Source organism: Alligator sinensis, unplaced genomic scaffold, assembly GCF_000455745.1.
Source record: "Alligator sinensis unplaced genomic scaffold, ASM45574v1 scaffold121_1, whole genome shotgun sequence".
NCBI classification, from domain to species: domain Eukaryota; kingdom Metazoa; phylum Chordata; order Crocodylia; family Alligatoridae; genus Alligator; species Alligator sinensis.
Genome location: NW_005841910.1, coordinates 2,539,173 through 2,556,448, shown reverse-complemented (window position 1 = coordinate 2,556,448; position 17,276 = coordinate 2,539,173). Strand labels below are relative to the sequence as shown.

General features: G+C 40.3%; 1 protein-coding gene across 1 annotated transcript; it reads right to left on the bottom strand.

The window, feature by feature from the left end:
• Positions 1-4,560: 4,560 nt before the first annotated feature.
• On the bottom strand, positions 4,561-14,144 carry RYBP (RING1 and YY1 binding protein). The gene is made up of 5 exons (XM_025197988.1): positions 14,122-14,144; positions 12,575-12,751; positions 12,341-12,439; positions 10,808-10,846; positions 4,561-7,790 (listed from the first exon to the last, which is right to left on the bottom strand). The coding sequence occupies exons 1-5, from the start codon at positions 14,142-14,144 to the stop codon at positions 7,538-7,540; spliced, it is 591 nt and encodes a 196-aa protein (XP_025053773.1). The 3' UTR covers positions 4,561-7,537.
• Positions 14,145-17,276: the final 3,132 nt, after the last annotated feature.

Below are 17,276 nucleotides of genomic sequence, written 5' to 3'. Positions count from 1 at the left end.
CTGCCCCCCCCCCCCCTGCAATGGGGGGGGGGGGGCAAGTGTTGCAGGGGCGGTGCAAAGCATCCTGGGACACCAGGGGACTGCGAGTTCACTTGAATCTGGAGGGGATCTGGGACAGAAGTTCAATAAACTGATTTAACCTAAACCAGTTCAGTCTGATATTACATCCATCCAGGTTTCTCTTAAACCAGTTTCAACCATTTTGAAAGTGGTTTATGTGCACTGAACTCCCGTTGTGTTAGAGACTTGAACCAGTTTTCAAACTCTTACACCATGTGTGCAATTCCTGTCCCTAGCCCGTTATGATTTTCTTCCCCCCAAAAAGAATTACAGAATGATTGTTTGATTTGGGCTACCAGTCTTCCTGGCATTGCAGCCACATAAAAAGCTAGGAGTTGGACCACTCTTGCTTGGGTCAATGCCACATTCTCAAAAGGACCAGCCAGGCAGTCAAATTAGAGACCAGAGTAGTAAGGGAGACACTGATGTTATCACCCAAGGATCCTGAGAGCAGGTTCACAAACCAAGACCCATTCAAAGATCAGGCACACAGTAAAGTCAGGCCATGTATTCACCTAATTATATACAAGCATTTCAGCTATTAATGAAAGCCCTTATTGTATAGATGAGGGGGAAAGCATAGATTTTCATGGAAGTGAAATATCTGAAAAAAAGTCAAGGTTCTTCAGAATCAGGCACCCAAGAATGAAAAAAGCCAAGTTAAATAACAAAACTGAGTAAAACTCCTTGTTTTAGTCCTTGAAAAATGCAGATTCTGGTTGTCTAAATCTAGATGCCAATTCATTTTAATTTATGTTCAGCCAAAATATTAGATATCAATTATTTTGCCAGCCTAGCTAGGAGGCATGGGAAGTAAAGTCAAGAGTTTAATTTTTTTGTTTTGACCTTTTCAGAATGAAGCATTTCCAGTTTCCATTTACAAATTTGCCTAACTTTAGTGGTAACAGGGTACAAACCCAAACTGAAATTCCATTCCCCTCCACTTCCACCATCCCCTCCCATTCCCATTCAACCCAAACTGAAATTCTGTCTGCTTTTTGGCCTGGGCAGGAACACAAACATCTGTTTCACAAAGTTTCTTCAGTTTGGCAGGAAAACCCCAATCCTCAATGACCCATGGAGTTCTTTCTGAACTCTTGCTCTAGGATATTTCCTTGAAAAGCTAAAACAAAAACAATTAAGTTTATCAATGAAATTACACCAGGGACCTTTAGCATGAAGCAAACACTGCCAGTTAGATATTTCCAAACAGATTTGCATTGATGGGATTGACAGTGGACAGCACTGGATTTATCGGTTTGGAAACAAACATGTCCATACCCAACCAATTAAACCATGGAGAATAGATTGCCGTGTTCAAAACAAGTTTAAAAGGCAGCAGATCATTCTCTTATCCTGTTACAAACTTTCCTTTCATTAAACGGAACCCAAATATTTTCTACATATGCGTCGCTGCAGTCTGCAATACCTCAATCATATCTTTCCAATGCTTTTGAAGAGGCTGCCAGCTGCACAAGGGTATTAAAAGACATCAGTTATTTTGCCAGCCTAGCAAGGAGGCATGGGAAGGAACTACATTTCCAATGACAAAAGCATCAGACATTTCTTTTCCGATACAGCTCCATGGGATTGTAAAGTTTGCCTACTCTGCACCCAACACAAATGCTGTCTTCCACTGTTTTTCCCCGTTTTCACATGGCACATCCTACTACAGCTGGAGGAGAAACTGCCATTCATTACATTTATCACCTCTTGTGTTGATAAGAATTCAAACTGTGAGTTAACTTCAAAAGAATTAGTGCTGAGCACGTGCAATTAATTGATGCCAGGGCATAGGCTTGGCCTTTCAAGACTCGAGACAAGGTCCTTAAGGTGGCAGTTTTCCTACCATGCCTTAAGATAAGAGTCTGTTTTAGTCATCCAGGAACCTGTTCATTTTCATATTTTGTAGTCAAACAAGTTGCGATTTTTTTAGAACTGCAAATGTGCCCCCTATTTGCTTCCCCATGTTATTTTAAAGCTAGATTAGGGTTTCTACTCATCTCTGTCTGCCTGGATCTTTCTAAAGCATTACAAGCTAGACCTTCATATCTTTTTTAATCTAAGTATAGAGTTATTAAATATTAGGGGACTTGCAATCCTTTCAAAACACGGCTCTTGGCTGTTTATCAGCTGGTGCCCAAACAGCCTGGTGAGCTCATGGTTCTGCAACAGATGTCAAGGAAGACGATGCAAACTAGAAGACTTGTAGTCGTTCTTACTCCATTGGTACCCCTCTGGTGTTTCCATCCCTATTTCACTTTACAACTCCAGTGTAAAAAGCTTTAAAATTAACCAGCACACAGGCTTAAGAAGTTTTCTTTTTTTATACAACGACCCGAAGGACACTGATTTTATAACTACTCTTCTCATCTTTAAATGACAATTTAAGTCAGCAGCCGAGTTATAAAAGCTGCTACAAATTCAATTTCCTCATTAAAACCCACCTGACTTGAGCTGTGTTGCTTGCAAGCCATGGTTTAAAGACACCAGTTTAAAAACATGCTCCAAGTGGAGCACATACCTTAGTAAAAGTGATCCTGTAATTGAAAACCTAGGTCGTCTCCCTTCTATCACTATTGTGTATCAGAACTGAGTATAAAGTCCCAATCCTGAAAATAAATTAGAGCAAGTTCTGGGGTCTGCCTACTCAGAGACACTTGCGGGACCGGGGGCCTTAAGCTGCAAGCTCTTTGAGGCCAGCACGATTTGCTTTGTCTCTCCGACACGCCCAGCAATTCTTCAGGCTCTCAACAACACCACCTTCCTGTTTCTTCTTATTCTTGGCACAAACTGTTTTGAAACACTGCCAAGTGAGCTTAGAGTAGTCAGAAACCACAAAAGAACCAAAGCTCTTTCTGGTTTAAGAGTTTTCCACAGGCTGAAAGTGCAGGGATCTTAAGTTTAGTAGATTGGAAGCAGCATAATAAATTTTCTTCTACTTTTTCAACTTAGAAATCCTCTTGTACAGTTACACAGATAGCACCTCAATCATGTGCAAAAAAATCTAAACTGAAACAGTCCAATAATTAACACGCTTTTTGCTGGACGTCCAGTACTGCTTGTCAAATACCAGAATTTTTTTCAATGCAAAAAAATGTAAGTAGATTTTCAATTAAGGGTTTTATAATTTTGCTCTTGGGAGTTAGCTAGATAACCCAAGGGCTCTTGCTAAAATCCTTTCTGCACTGTGGAAGGGGGAGGGGAATCATTTCTCTCTCTCTCGTGTCTAAGGCATTAAGACCCAAATCCTGCAAACACATCTGAAGGTTTAGGCATGCATTTAGTCCCACTGGCTTCACATATATGGGTACCCACTGCAGTTAACCACGATCTTGCGTGTTTGCAGGATTTAGGGACATGAGCTGTTTTTCGTTCCGTGCACTACACAAAAAAGCTGTTTCAATAATACTAGCTGCTCACCTTGTCCAAATCCTGGCATCTCCCAAAAAAGAGAGCTTTCAGATATAATTAAATTTTACTATTTTATTTGTGAAAAAACTACAAGCAGAATTCATAAATAGACATTTCTATTTAAAGCAGGAAAATGATAAAGTGGCTTCTAATAACAGTCGTGCACATGCCAGTAACAGGAATATATTAACATCTTTTATTTGCTAGACAAAGAGCAGTGTCCAATATAAATTTCCCGAAAACATTTAAGACCTGTGAATTTCTGACCAGTTCACAAAACCACCATTGACACTTTAGCATGAAGATTAAAACAAACCTAACAGGACTGTCAGCTCTAAAGACTTTACAGAGCGGAGAAACTTTCAAAAGCGTTATACAAGCTGTCTTTCTGGGCAAATGAAAAATAGAGCTCGTATAATACATTAACATAAAAATCCACAAGATAAGATTATGTTTTGACATACTTAAACAAGCATTCTATATTTGTCTCCAACAAACAAAGCTAAGGAAATAATGTAACCATCTTTACACAGTAAATTAAGGTTACAAGTCATACACAAGAACAGAACTGCTTGCGCATTAAAAACTGTTCAGCTCCATTGTCATACTCTAAATGTTGGCTCTTAAAACCATTTTCGGTTACATACAAGCAAAGGTTATTATATAGTCAGCAATTAACAAATTTTCAATAATTTACGTTTATGGTAGCTTAAAAAAGTAGACTGAGAATGATCTTGATAAGGCAGGTGAAAACATCTCAGTGGAAATCAACTCACAGAAGCTACTGCCAGGTTTTAGATCTGTCCAATTTGAAACAATCAATGTGTTCCAATCAAAAGAAATAGCCTTTGTGTTGAAATGCTTCTACTCTTCCTTTTTCCTTTGCATGACTATGTCAAACTGAGCAAGTCAGGCAAGCTATGTTGGTGTGTAGGTGTGTCAGGGTGTGTGTGTCTGTGTGTGTGTGTGTGTGCATGCGCGCATGTGTGTGTAAAAGTTGAAACTTGAAAACATAACACTGTGCTTTACTTACCTGCTTTCTGTGCCACTGAATACCAAGCATATCTGGTCCATCCTCTACACTAGTGTTTTTTGTTGTTGTTAGGTGGTTTTTTTGTTTTTGTTTTTTGTTGGTTTTTTTTTGTTTGTTTGTTTTTTGTTTTTTAAACATGCTCCCTACAGATAGCAGGTTAAAACTGAAAATGCAGAGCGTGGAGCGAATTCCATTTCCAGATACATGCCTTAGGGGTATCATCAATTCTAGAAATTAAGTGTAAAAGTAAACACTATCCTTCAAATCCACAACACAACAGCTAAGAAAGCGGCCCGGGTAAGTTCAAATGCTTAGCTAGCAATTTCTACTAAATGCAGAGTTACAGTTCACTTGTTGCAAAGTAATTTTCCACTCTCTCTTTACAATATCCTATTTTATAAAGGAGGCACACCAAAAAAGAAAAAAAAGATCAAAAGATGTCACTGAATCAGTAGCCTATGAGTAGCTGGTTACTGTGTGTTAAAGCTTTTTCAACTAATCTACAAGGTCCATTCACTTTATATGAAACAAATTTCCTGGTAGACATCATGCTTTTATGCACAAATTCCCAGATCCAGCAAAGAACTTAAATATGTGCATAACTTTAAGCACCAGTATAGTCTTTTTTGAAACTAGGGGGAGAAGCAAATGCTTGTCTCCAGGCTTTGCTGGATCAGGGCCAAAATGCATGCAAGCCTAACTGATTACGGTTCATTTATAAAGCAGTGCAAAATATACAACTTCAGGGGCATCTTCAAAAAGTCTCTCTTAAAAAATTATTCCAATACATCTCAGTAAAATAAATAAATATGGCTGACCAGTTTACCCTCCCTGAGACCCTTAAAGGAATAGTAAAAACTGGAAAAGGAATGTCTTTGCAATATCCCACTAATGTTAAAATGTGGATCGAGAAATTCATAGTATTAAAACTATGTATATTATATTTTCTTGATGCTCATAGGGAGCATCTGATTTCCTTTGGTTCTTTAATAAATACTTTAAAAATGTTGTTTATAAAGGTAAATACAGCCTATATTTCCAATATAAGCAGAATTAAATGGGGGTGTCCATGTTAAGGTGTTCACAATAAAAAATGCAGTTGCAAAGGCCCTGCTTTTTACCATACACCTTCAAGCACAGCTTGTAATGAATTAGTTAAGTACAGAATACTTTGATCGTACGTGTGAAAGGAACCTATGTCTGCTACTCAAAACCACGCTGATCTGAAAACAAAAATTTAGCTCAGTTGCCTCCACATACAGAAATGATTTTTGCCAAGCTAATAATTCGCAATGGAAGAAGCTAGCACCAGGTTACTATTAAATGGCCCTCTTTCCAAACATGGCACCCAAAAAAGGGTATCCCAATGCTGTTGAATAAAGCCACAGACTCTGTGCCTGAAATTACTGCCAAGCACTCTGGAGCCACACAAATAAGGATAAAAAGCCAAAAGAGCTCCAAAAGTTTAAAAATAAAGCAAACGATATTTGTTTCACCTCTTCAGACTAGTGTTCTAGCAGGCTAACACCTAGAAGGAAAACTATAAAGCAAGGCTAACAGACCAAGAAATGCAGTCTGAATAGCTTTAGAGCTAGAATGAAAGAGATACTGGCCATCCGTCTGAGCTGCACTTGTTGCTCACTTGCCAGCCCGAAAGCTTTTCACAACTTTAGCTCCCACAGCAGGACAGCTAAACATGTCCCAACACTGACAAACCTCACATGTCGTCACTGGATGATCCGCTGTTCAGAAGTCACTCTTGGAATCCAAACCCAATTCAAACACAAAATAATCCCCGTAACAGGATGGAAGGAGACAGACATGAAAGGGTTGGATCAAGGAAGAACCATGAAACAACAGATGGGAACAAGTAACCATTTCTTACATCAGCCCCCCAAAAAGGTTTCTGGCCCTACAGTTCTCTCTTGCCTTGAATCCTAACGCAAAAAGCTACTCCACAGACTTTTAAAGTTACCGCAGTTATTGATGCTGGTCTGGAAAAATGGATGGAATTCATCAAAATTACACAACGTTGTATTTTTGTGCAATTGGCTATGCAAAAAGATAGTGAAATAAAACAGGTTACCGGCATACGCATGAAACTGTGGCATTCAGCTTAGTTTTGAATGTACCCACTTGAATCAAGACGTGAACTTGTGATTTGTCAGTCTGAGTTATCCTACCGGGAATGTGTGCTATCTGGAGCAGTCTTCCAACAACAAATCACAACACTCATATAAAAAATAAACAAACCAGAAGATCAAAACTATTTGTCCAGCCAAAGCATGGGGAGGAGGGGGAAGGAGGGGATGGGGAAAGGAACAAAAAAATAAAATAAAATTCGGGTCCCATCTAGATTCAAACCTTCAGGAATACACTTCCCATCTCAGACCGGTTCCATTTCAGCTTCAGCACTTTCACAGAAGGGGACTGTCCCAGATCTTTACTGTTCAATATTATTGTTTCGCTTCACAGTGTTTCAAGCACCAGCGTTTCCATGTATTGGTTTCAAATAACCCTTTATATATATTTATTTATATATATATTTATATATAATTTATATCAAAACTGATAGTACACAGTATAACTGGAGGAAGAACTGAACTTAAAGGATATGCTGAAAAAGAGGATGGAGTTTGTGAATGCAATAAATAAAGCCCCCTTCCCCTGCCCTCCCCCCCCACTCCAAAAACAAAAGGTTGTAATGTTCATGGAAAATTGTGCACAGCAGATATTATAAAAAAGTAGATTCAGGAGCACATCCAATTATAAATGATTGTTAGGAAAATCATATAAAACAATGGAATACATAAAAGTGTCAAGAGTAATCGTCAGGGTGCGAAATTCCTTGGTGGCCAGATGCCCATGGCAAGCAGAAATTATCCTGGTTGCATCAGTAAGAGGTCGATGTCCAAGAAAGTGTATGTTCAAGCACAGAAGAGGCTCTCCAGGATTTAAACAGCATGGGCAGGTGGAGTGTTTGAATTTCATACCCTGATTTATAGTTTTCCACAACTCCATGTGCAATTTTCAGAAAGATTCATCGTTGACTGCTGACATGTCCCCCTTGGGTGTGGAGGAGCGGGACGAGCCCTTGTCTGTGCTCTCAGAGCCAGAGCTGCTCTGATTCTGTTGTTCTGATCCTGCACTGGAGGTCACTGTAGATGAGGATGTGGAAGAGGAGCGAGTCTTTTCTTTAAAGTCTGTGATAATCACTGTGACGTTCCCTACTGTGACTGCCAGCTGCTGTGCAGTACTTCTGTCCACATTTTTCAGTCTGGGTCTAAAAAAAGAACAGAAGAGGGGAGAAGGAAAGGTTTGTTAGGAACAGTGTTTGGGACAAACCTTCTGCGTTGGCAGCCCACTTGCACCGGCAGGTCTCGGACATTTGAAAGAGAATGCAGCACCCGCCCTGTGCTTGGAGCTGTGCAGAGCACACAAAGGACTCAGCAGGCTTTTTGCTCCTGTGGCAGCACAGTCTGCGTGGGTTGAAGCACGAACACGTTCATGCCTGGGAAGGGCTGCCTGGCAGACCTCTGCCAAGAGGATGGGAAGGTTAAAGAGGTACCCCCTCAACCCTATTCTGACAGAATGGAGGATGCTATGACGGCTGTGGGGACAGGAGCCATAGAAATCCTCAGGATCCCCTCCCCACAGGGCAGATGAAAGAACTGTTATCTGAATTCTCCATCTCATCACGTGCCCTGATATAATGAGACAAGGCTGTGACTTTGCAATACAAAACCACATGAAAGCATCTGAACATGGCTCTCTCATTCCCATATGGAAACTCTGCAGCTGCAAGCGAGTTGGGCACTGGGACAACCTGGCTTTCCTGCTCAGTTCTTCCCAATTTCTATGAATGAGATGCCTAACCAGCCTGTGTATGAAACAGCTCAAAATGCTCCCTCCTGAACAAGGCCACTGGAAGTAAAACCCAGAGCATTCAATTCTAGTTTTCAGTTAGCTCTTTCCCCATTAGGAGACAACAGGAGAGCAGAGCGCATTGGTATTTATAGCTCAGGATTATCTCAGTAATTTGCGTGCTGTGCTATCATGCAATTAGTAAACCGGCTAATAAGGAACTGGGCTGTGCACAGAGACTGATATTCACATATGCTTTCAAGGCTCGATCTAAACCTGATACAAATATACAATGAAATGAATTAAAGGCCAACTTGAACAAGGAAATACTGAAGGTGGTCTAATGACTTATCTCCAGCTACTGGAAGACAAAGTTTCTCCTGTGACTAATTTTTTTTGCAAATATCTAGTTGATCTAATAAAAGATATCACCTCTTCCACGAGTTTTGATTCCTTTTGCCTCTAGACAAATATGGCTACTACAACCTGGATACCTTCTGTGACTATCTGCATTTTTACAATCAACTCCTTCCCCTTACAACCAAGGATATGACAGGCAGTAGAAAATTCCCAATCAGGGTAATTACCGAGGTTATTCTCCAGGTCACTGGGAAGTTGCCTTCTTAAGAGATATGGGGGAAGATGGGTTAATTCAAGACCGAGCCCCAGCTTTTAGACAAGCAGGTATCAGAATGAGCCTGCCTTTTCTCATCTGCTTGTGGCTCATTTTAAGCTAGCTCAGAACAGCAAAAAAAGATAGGAAAGAAAACTGATCTTTTCTTTTCCCAGCCTATTCATGGAAGGAATTTGTAGATGACCTTTCTAAGGATGCCTCTTCCAAGCGATGGTCCTTTAAGAAACACCGGGAAACTGCACTAGGGCTATCAGCCTGCAGAAAATAGTGATGGACTGAAAGTTTCTGAGGGCAAATAATAACATTCTTGCAAATCCTCCAAGATGCTCTTATTCCAAAGAAGTAGCTTTACAGGTAACACATGAAGCAATGTTCTTATTCACTGCATTTATAACATGCATTTAAAATGTGCTTAAAATATTCCTGTACTGAGATAAAACAGCCATGGAATAATCTTGTTTCTATTTACTATTTATTCCCTTTCCACTAAGTAACTGCATTCTTCAAAACTGTAGTTACTCTTAGTAAATTTGAATACCGAGTCCTACACCCACATGCTTGTGTGCTGTATACCCATACGTACAAGAGTGTGTGAAATTTTCACATACAACCACAGACTTAGATGAAGTGATTAACATCGCCCAGCTTGTGGGGGAGGAGAAAGGCCAAGTAGCTCAGCATAACTGGGGGTTTCAGCAGTTCTCAGGCGTAGGCTCAGCAGCCTGAGCATGGCCAACATCACTACGGTAAGCACGCCAGGAAGTGTAGTAAGTTTATATATTTTTCTGAACCAAGCCCCAAGTTCCTCTAGGAAACCCAGCTCTTCCTGTAATTTTACTGGCCTGTTTGTTTCTCTCATGCTCAGAAACAGCTAAAAATCCTGGCCTGGATTATCTCCCTGTCTGCACTCTTCTCCTCTTGGTGATCTCAAATGCATTTCTACAGAGAAAGACAATCCAGCCTAATATGAAAGAGCTTTGCAATGCATACGCTTCGATTTCCTAGCTTAAAATGCACGAGCAATGAGAAATGCCCTTCAAGATCCACCTCAGAATAGAGATTCCCCCTCAGTTATATGACAAGATATGGTTGACTAATGAAATTAAATTTACAGCTGAATTTTCATGCAGACGTTGACATTGGAAAATACACTGTTTGCCATTACACATTTGGGGGTTGCTTTAATGGTGCAGGAGAGATCCAGTTTTGTAACTGCTGGGGTTTCTGGCTCCTCAATGCTAGAGAAAGCTTCTACGTATTTCAGCACGTTAGCAGCTGTTCGTTTGCTACCGGCAGTTAATCTGTCATGCAGGTACGGGATAGAAGTTCGTACTAAGGCCACAGTCAGCAGAAGCACGTGGCCATGTTCCTGTCATAAGCACAGTTGAAAGGTGGTAGCGATCAGAGGAGCACTAGCACAGACTGACTGGCCCATGCAGAGTACAGCAGGTCCGAGTCTCTTGAACATCTGGAATTTACAATGGCCCTTACACATGGGGAGGGACAGTGCTCTACCGCTGCAGCACAAGTATCTGGTATTTTCGACAGAGCCTAGTACAATGGGAGCAGTGCACCTTAACAGCATGCTGCAGGCTTTACATTAACAAGAAGTAACAACCGGAGACAAAAGACCATCCTGCCACCCCCTCGGACAAATGCCCCAAGATCCACACAGATTTCTCAGAATTTCTGAGAGGGTTAGTTCCCAGCTTGCTAAAAAACGGTTGAGAGATCTGAACAAGGACAAAGACCGAATAAATGATGAAGTGTTTCTATACAAATAAAAGTTATTTAAAAGAGACCTGGGATGGATGAACCTCACTGACAGCCAGGAGCTGAAGCTGCAACAAGAAAACCAGGGTTAGAGCAGCAAAAGTGTTAAAACTATAAAAATTGTCGGTAGGAAGCTGCTGTATCATCAATGCTGGGTTATGTCCCAGGTCAGACCTGACAACCTTCGAAAACTATTTTGGTATAATAAAATCTTCCCATGATGCACAGAATGGATTAGAATAGCCCCACAGTAACTGAGCAATCCTGCTAAGAAGTTCACCCAGCCTAGGTCATTCTTATATATATATAAAACCTAACCATTTAATGATAGCTGACTGGCAAGGCATCTCAAAATCCTCCTATGACCAAGATCCCAAACTGAATATTGCTGCAACACATTTATACAGTAAAGACACAAATCCTTGAGAGAAGAAAGGCAGCAGTCGTCAATAGTCAACTCAATCTTCTAAGTCAAGCAAAGCAAACTAGTTCTGCAGGTTAAGTGAGCCAAAGGACCAAACGTGTGAAGAATAGCTAGCATTAACAAACATTGCTTTCCTATAGCTTAGGAATTTCCAATATAATAGCAATTCTGTTGAATTGTGTAATATTAGAATCCATATGCAGTGGACTGGAGACCTTGTTTTACCAAACTTAATACCAGAGTAGTACACGACCCATTAGTTTCAGTTTCACATTTTCCACAAACCACAGCAATTCAGCTAAGTTTCACTATACCATGCAATTCACATGCATACATAGACAACACATACGCAATCCAGTTCCAGTGAGATTTAGGTGTCCAAATTCTGCCTTCATAACCTCTATGATTTCAAGTTGTTAACAAGGCCAGAATTTGGCCTCCAAGATTAGCAACTGCTGATTTTGAGAAATAAGGAGTAAGACTTCATATAAAAAAAAATACAAGTCAACACAGCTGAGGGCAAGATTGGACCCTACCACACAGGTCAACTGCCATCCAACTTATCTATTTCAACCATCCACTTTACCCTGAGGCAAAGGAATAGAAAGTTTCCCCTGTTCAGGCCAGATATCCTATGGTCCTTAAAAGCATATATTCAAAAATGCATTCTCCAGATAACTGAAGTGCTTGTACTGAAGAGCAAGGCTCCAGGAGAACATAACATGCCCACTCCTCACACTGTTATTGAGTATCAGGGAAAGAAGATGTGAAGAAGCCGATAGGTGACAATTTAAACACTGCTTAATAATGATTTTTCTACGCTGCAGTTTAGCAGCCAAACAACTGCCACCCCGACCGAGTTCTGACTCCTTTATTAGAGGGCAAGAACCAAGCAGCTATTAATGATTATTCGCACTACTTGAAGCTGCTCTTTCCAGAAATGTTCACATGCATAGGCATTACTGATGCCCTCACCAAACTCATTCTGTAGGGAAGTACAAATACTCTGTTTCCAGGTCTGTTAATTCAGTTTTACAAAACTACTCATTGGGACTTTTCCATTCAATTCAGTTTTGATGTTTCATTAGTGAGAGAAGTCAAGAACAGCAGCTACAGCAGCTGATTCTGTAAGAGTTACCTTGAAGTGTGATTTGAGTCACTGGTCTTTGTTGTTGTATTCCCAGATTGTATACTGTTTGCTTCACTAGGAGGATCTTTCACAATATCTGACTTTGGTCTGCAAAAGGAAAGAGAGAAAATATAAACAGCAGGTTTCTGGCTGAATAACGTACAATACTGCCTGACAACATCACTACTTAAAGCTTCAGCAGAGAATAGCTCTGTGTCTTACTAGTCTGCCCTTGTCACTTACTTAGTCTTCTTGGTGTTGTTCTTCTTTGTAACACTTGGACTGATTTCTTTTTCCTTGTCAGGTTTTTCTTTGTCTTGCTTGTCCACTTTCTCTTTCTTTTCCTTTTTAGGTGGCGGTGGGGTCGCATATTGCTGAGCAACTTGTTGTGCCACCAACTGTGAGTTTATTCTAGGCTTTCTATAATGAGAAAAAAAATACCCACTATCAATTATTTAATAAAGAATGTGTCATTTTAAATGCAACAAACAACATTACAATCTATCCATCAATCAAAGAAGAATATTTTCCTCCAGGCGCAGAGTATATTTTCCTCCTTAATATCTGCAAGCAGGAAATTCTCAGACTAAGCAGCTAACACTGCTACAAAATTGGAGTTACATTGGTAATCCCATACGTTTTTAATCGTTTTCAATATTCCTAACAAATGCAATGCTCCTTTTCTTCCACAGGCGTCATAAATTTAGTCTTTATACTTGGGAGACAATAGCGAATGATAGTTTTCAAAGTTGCTAGTGCTGGGTTTTTTTATTCTATTTTATCAAATGGACTTTGGTAGCACGTTGCACACAGAAAATGAAATCAGAAGGTCATGTGCTCTGCTTAAGCTAAGTTTCCAAAAAAATTCTACATGTGTGAAGCGGCAGACTTGCAATTCAAGAACAACAAAAGGTAACTAAGGGTTGCTCTGTTCCAAAGGCTGAGATTACAATTCACTGCAGAGAACAAATGGGACATTCACAGAGCCTTGAAGACACTCGTCTGCGCCAGTCTCTAACTGGTACACCCTCAGTGCCAGTCTGGAAACTCCAACTAGTGCTCAGTTTATCTATACAATGTATATTCACAGTTACACAACTCCCCCCCCCAAAAAAAAAGCACAAAAAACAAAAAGAAAGGATGCTCTTCCTGGAAAATAGTGACACCCTCAAACAACTCAGCTAGATTAGATGCAGGAGGGGTGGTGTTCATGCTCTTGCAGGCTTGCTCTAAAAGCAGAGCTAAGTCTAAAGCAGCCTGCTGCTGCTGCCCAGTAAGTGGCAAAACCAGGTAAAGTGATGTCCCTAGTTGCTGCTGTGACCAGTAGCAGCAGGCTTGGATTTCTCAGATAGGTAATGCTGTTCATAAGGCAGATGGTGGGCAGAGAGAAAACACAAGAACAAAATTTATGAAAAAGTTAGTCAGGGAGGGAAAACTGGAAGAGAAACAATGTAAACAAGCTCTTTGTTCAACAGATTTCTATTGCAAACTATTATCTGAAGTAGAGTGATAGCTCAGCACATAATTCACTGGTTCTGCAGTCTCACTAGAAATGCATATACTCATATCTTCTGTAATCCTCATCCAAGCTGTTATCACCTTGAACTTCCTCCTGTGAAGCAGTTCACAGAATATTTTTATAGCACTACTTCTGATTTTTAAAACTCTAGAAATCGCAGGACTTCAAAGTCTGGCTTGTGACGGAATTAGAAGAATCCAGGCCCTCTGGATCCTACACTTCAGAAGTTGGACGCCAACCACGCTATAAAGCGCATTAATGCTGTAACCACCTCTCCAAGAATCTCTGCAACATCGTTGATCCCTAACCTGGGTACAATGAAGATCCAATGCTGTATATGGCCTGGACCATGACAGAAGCATTGCAATTAAGCAATGCTTGGACAAACACTATTATACTATTTGAATGGATAAGGTCTTTGTCTTTCTAACACTGTCGCTAGAACATGCAAGCCTAGTAATTTTAGTTCCAAAGCTCGGAAACAAGGTAAGAACGAACCCCCTGACAAACTTAATATGCAATATCTACAGTGCCTACTCCAAGGACTAACAGAGGGTAGGTCTACAGTACAATCAAGGGTGCAACTGCAGGCTGTGCATTCATATCAAAGCAGTTTTAAAAACTCACTAGCTTGGGTACCATTATCGCTGGCAGCATAGCCCTGGCAGAAGCTCCGTACAGATTGGCCACCCCGAGTATTTAATTACGGCAGCAAACAAATCTTGATGCTGCAGCTACCAACCCCCATGCTAGCAAGTTTAAAGCACCAGCTACAGTCATGCCTCTGACAACAACGTAGGCATACCCACAGGAACATTAAATCACCATGCGTCCTTGTTTAAATAATGCCAGGCTACTGATTAGTCCGCTCTTCAGAACGTCAGTTCTTTGGCTTCGCTCAAAATTATGTGGCAGTAAAACCAAGACAGTTAAAAGATACCTACTGTGAATGGTGGTAGGTGCTTTCACAGACTAATAAGTCTGCTGCATAAACTTACTTTGGTAATAGAAAAAAGCATCACACTAAGGACTGCTACTGAATATAGTCCTTGTAAGACCAGAAATTAAATCAAGAACTAGTTTAAAAGCTGCTTAGTGGTTTCCTGGTTCTTCGGTGGAGAAAGACAACACTATCTGCCAATAAAACCTTTACATTGATCAATGATGTGTGCAGACAACAGAAGCAGCACAACAAACGGTTCCTACTGCCATCACGTGAAGGTCTGTGCAACTAAAAAAGCCTCTCAGTAAACAAGGGAAGGGATTTTGCTGGTAATTCCTGTGCTTATATTAAAGCAAGGTTTCAGGGGTTCAGCTCAATTACAAAACACACTATTAGGTCCAGTCTGCCTACTCAGTAAGTTACAATCATGTTTGTAACTGGCTTAAACCAGCCATGTTGCACCTAAATTCTTCAAACACATGCTTACAGCCTAATCCAGTTTATAACATGGCTGTATTCACTTCTGAAGTGAATACAGATAATATGAATTCAACTCCTCATGCCGCATTTTGAACTCCTTAATAGTTAGGATTTTAGAGATAAAGTGAAGAAGGCAAAGCTATGTCAAGTGCTGCATGGCTTTGGTTACCAGGAAATTTAAACAAACGTTCTCTTGCACACCAGACAATGAAGTTGTAATGTAAGCATAATTGTCCTTGAAAGCTTTTTTCTGTATAATGGTTGCTAAGACAGTGTACATTAAGAAAGCTTCTTTGAAAGAAGACCATTTTACCCATGAATCATCCATCTTCAAAAATGTTCCCCTTGGAGGAATCAAGGGTAAATGGAATTAAGGGTAAATCTACTGAACTATTTTGTTTTTTTAATGGAAGATTGGGGACAGTTTCACATCTGTATGTTTTACAGAGATGATCCTACAGCTTGACTGCATAGCAGGTAGTGGATATAAAACATGACGCGCAGAACTATTTAGCTGGTATAAAAAAGGAAGATTTTACTAGACGAATGAATGCAGTCACACACACAGCTCGTTAAAATAGCAGAGATGACTGTGAAGTGCAACCTGTTGATCTTTTAAATTTCCAGGAATAGTAGAATTTCACAACTTTTCCTTGTCACCAGTTTATACGGTTGGATAGGAAACTGAACAGTCACATTATTGCTTGGGTTGGTAGCTTATTATCATCTGTCCTAAAAAGATCACACAACGAAGGAAGAGAGTTGACAAATCCTTGGAGAAAGGGGGAAGATGCTGTCTCCCTATATGACTGACCTGACTGCTTGAAGCTGCTTTTTCTGCAGTGACAAACTTTAAATTATTTGCTGTTTTATATAATGAGTTAAATCAGAAGCTCTTACCATTTGTGCTAATGCATTTTGTCTAAACTAAGTGATACGCCAAGGATCCAGTCTACCAATGCGAGGCATGCCTCAAATAAGGTGATCTACTTCACAGACTTTTGATTGGCTCTTTATGATGGTAGTCAGGTGTGGAGCTCTGCTACAACTTTAATGACTGGGGAACTGACAATAATATACTATATTTACAACCTTCCCAACCCACATTTTCTGTCAAAGTCTGGAGTGCTGCACTTCCCAGTAAAATATAAAACTCCTTTAAAAAGGGGCACTATCAACCTGGAGGGGGGGGGGGGGAAATCACATTTGCATTTGAAAATACGCTTACTTGTAACTTCAAAAGATGCCATAAACTGGAATAAAAAATCCCCACAGAAAACGGGGATGGGGCAGGTTAAACAGTTCTCCTGCTTGTTTACTAGAAAGTACCATTTATTCAGTGTTGCAGCCTCCAGGCTGGTCAGGGACATAACTCTTGCAGTGCTCCACCAATCTCACGTGCCTCCTCTACTCCACAAGAAAGTGAAAACTGCAGCAGAAATCTGAAATTGTGTGCATAGAAAAAGGGGGAGCAGCAGGCAAGGGCTGGGAAGGGTAAGGGAAGAGACCTGCCTGGGAGAAGAGACTAAATAATTTTTAAAATGGCATTTAATATTTTAAGGGAACGGCCATTTATTTGGATTTCTAGCAAATTTGGGGAAATTAGAAGAGGACAAAAAAGTGCTCAAGTGAGGAGGACCAAACCTACTGAAAAAGAAAAAGGAATAAACCCAGTGATTAGGGAGCTGTTGATACTCAAGCTACAATGAGTAGGAGCCCTTTAACACTAAGAAAAAACAAGTAAAAAAAAAAAAAAAAAAAAAATCAAATGCACTGCTAATCACACAGCTCAATATAGACTGCTTTTGCAACGTCCATGTCTGTAATATAGCTAGTTGGCTTCTAAGCCAAATAAATTCTCTCCAATAGCAGATCTTTTCCACAGAGACAATTCAATATTTTTTTTTAAAATACTTAATGCACACCTGCTGTAGAGACCTAAGCCAGATGGCACTCTCCGTACAATATTCTGGGTCCTTCTGCCTCCATGACTTCACAGAGCA

Bases quoted from the DNA above. Each gene is read 5' to 3' on its own strand.
- RYBP (XM_025197988.1), bottom strand. From the start codon at position 14,144: ATGTTGCAGAGATTCTTGGAGAG. The intron at 12,752-14,121 runs GTGGTTACAGCA...TTCTCATTATAG, and splicing joins TTGCAGAGATTCTTGGAGAG to AAAGCCTAGAATAAACTCAC. The intron at 12,440-12,574 runs GTAAGTGACAAG...TTCCTTTTGCAG, and splicing joins AACAACACCAAGAAGACTAA to ACCAAAGTCAGATATTGTGA.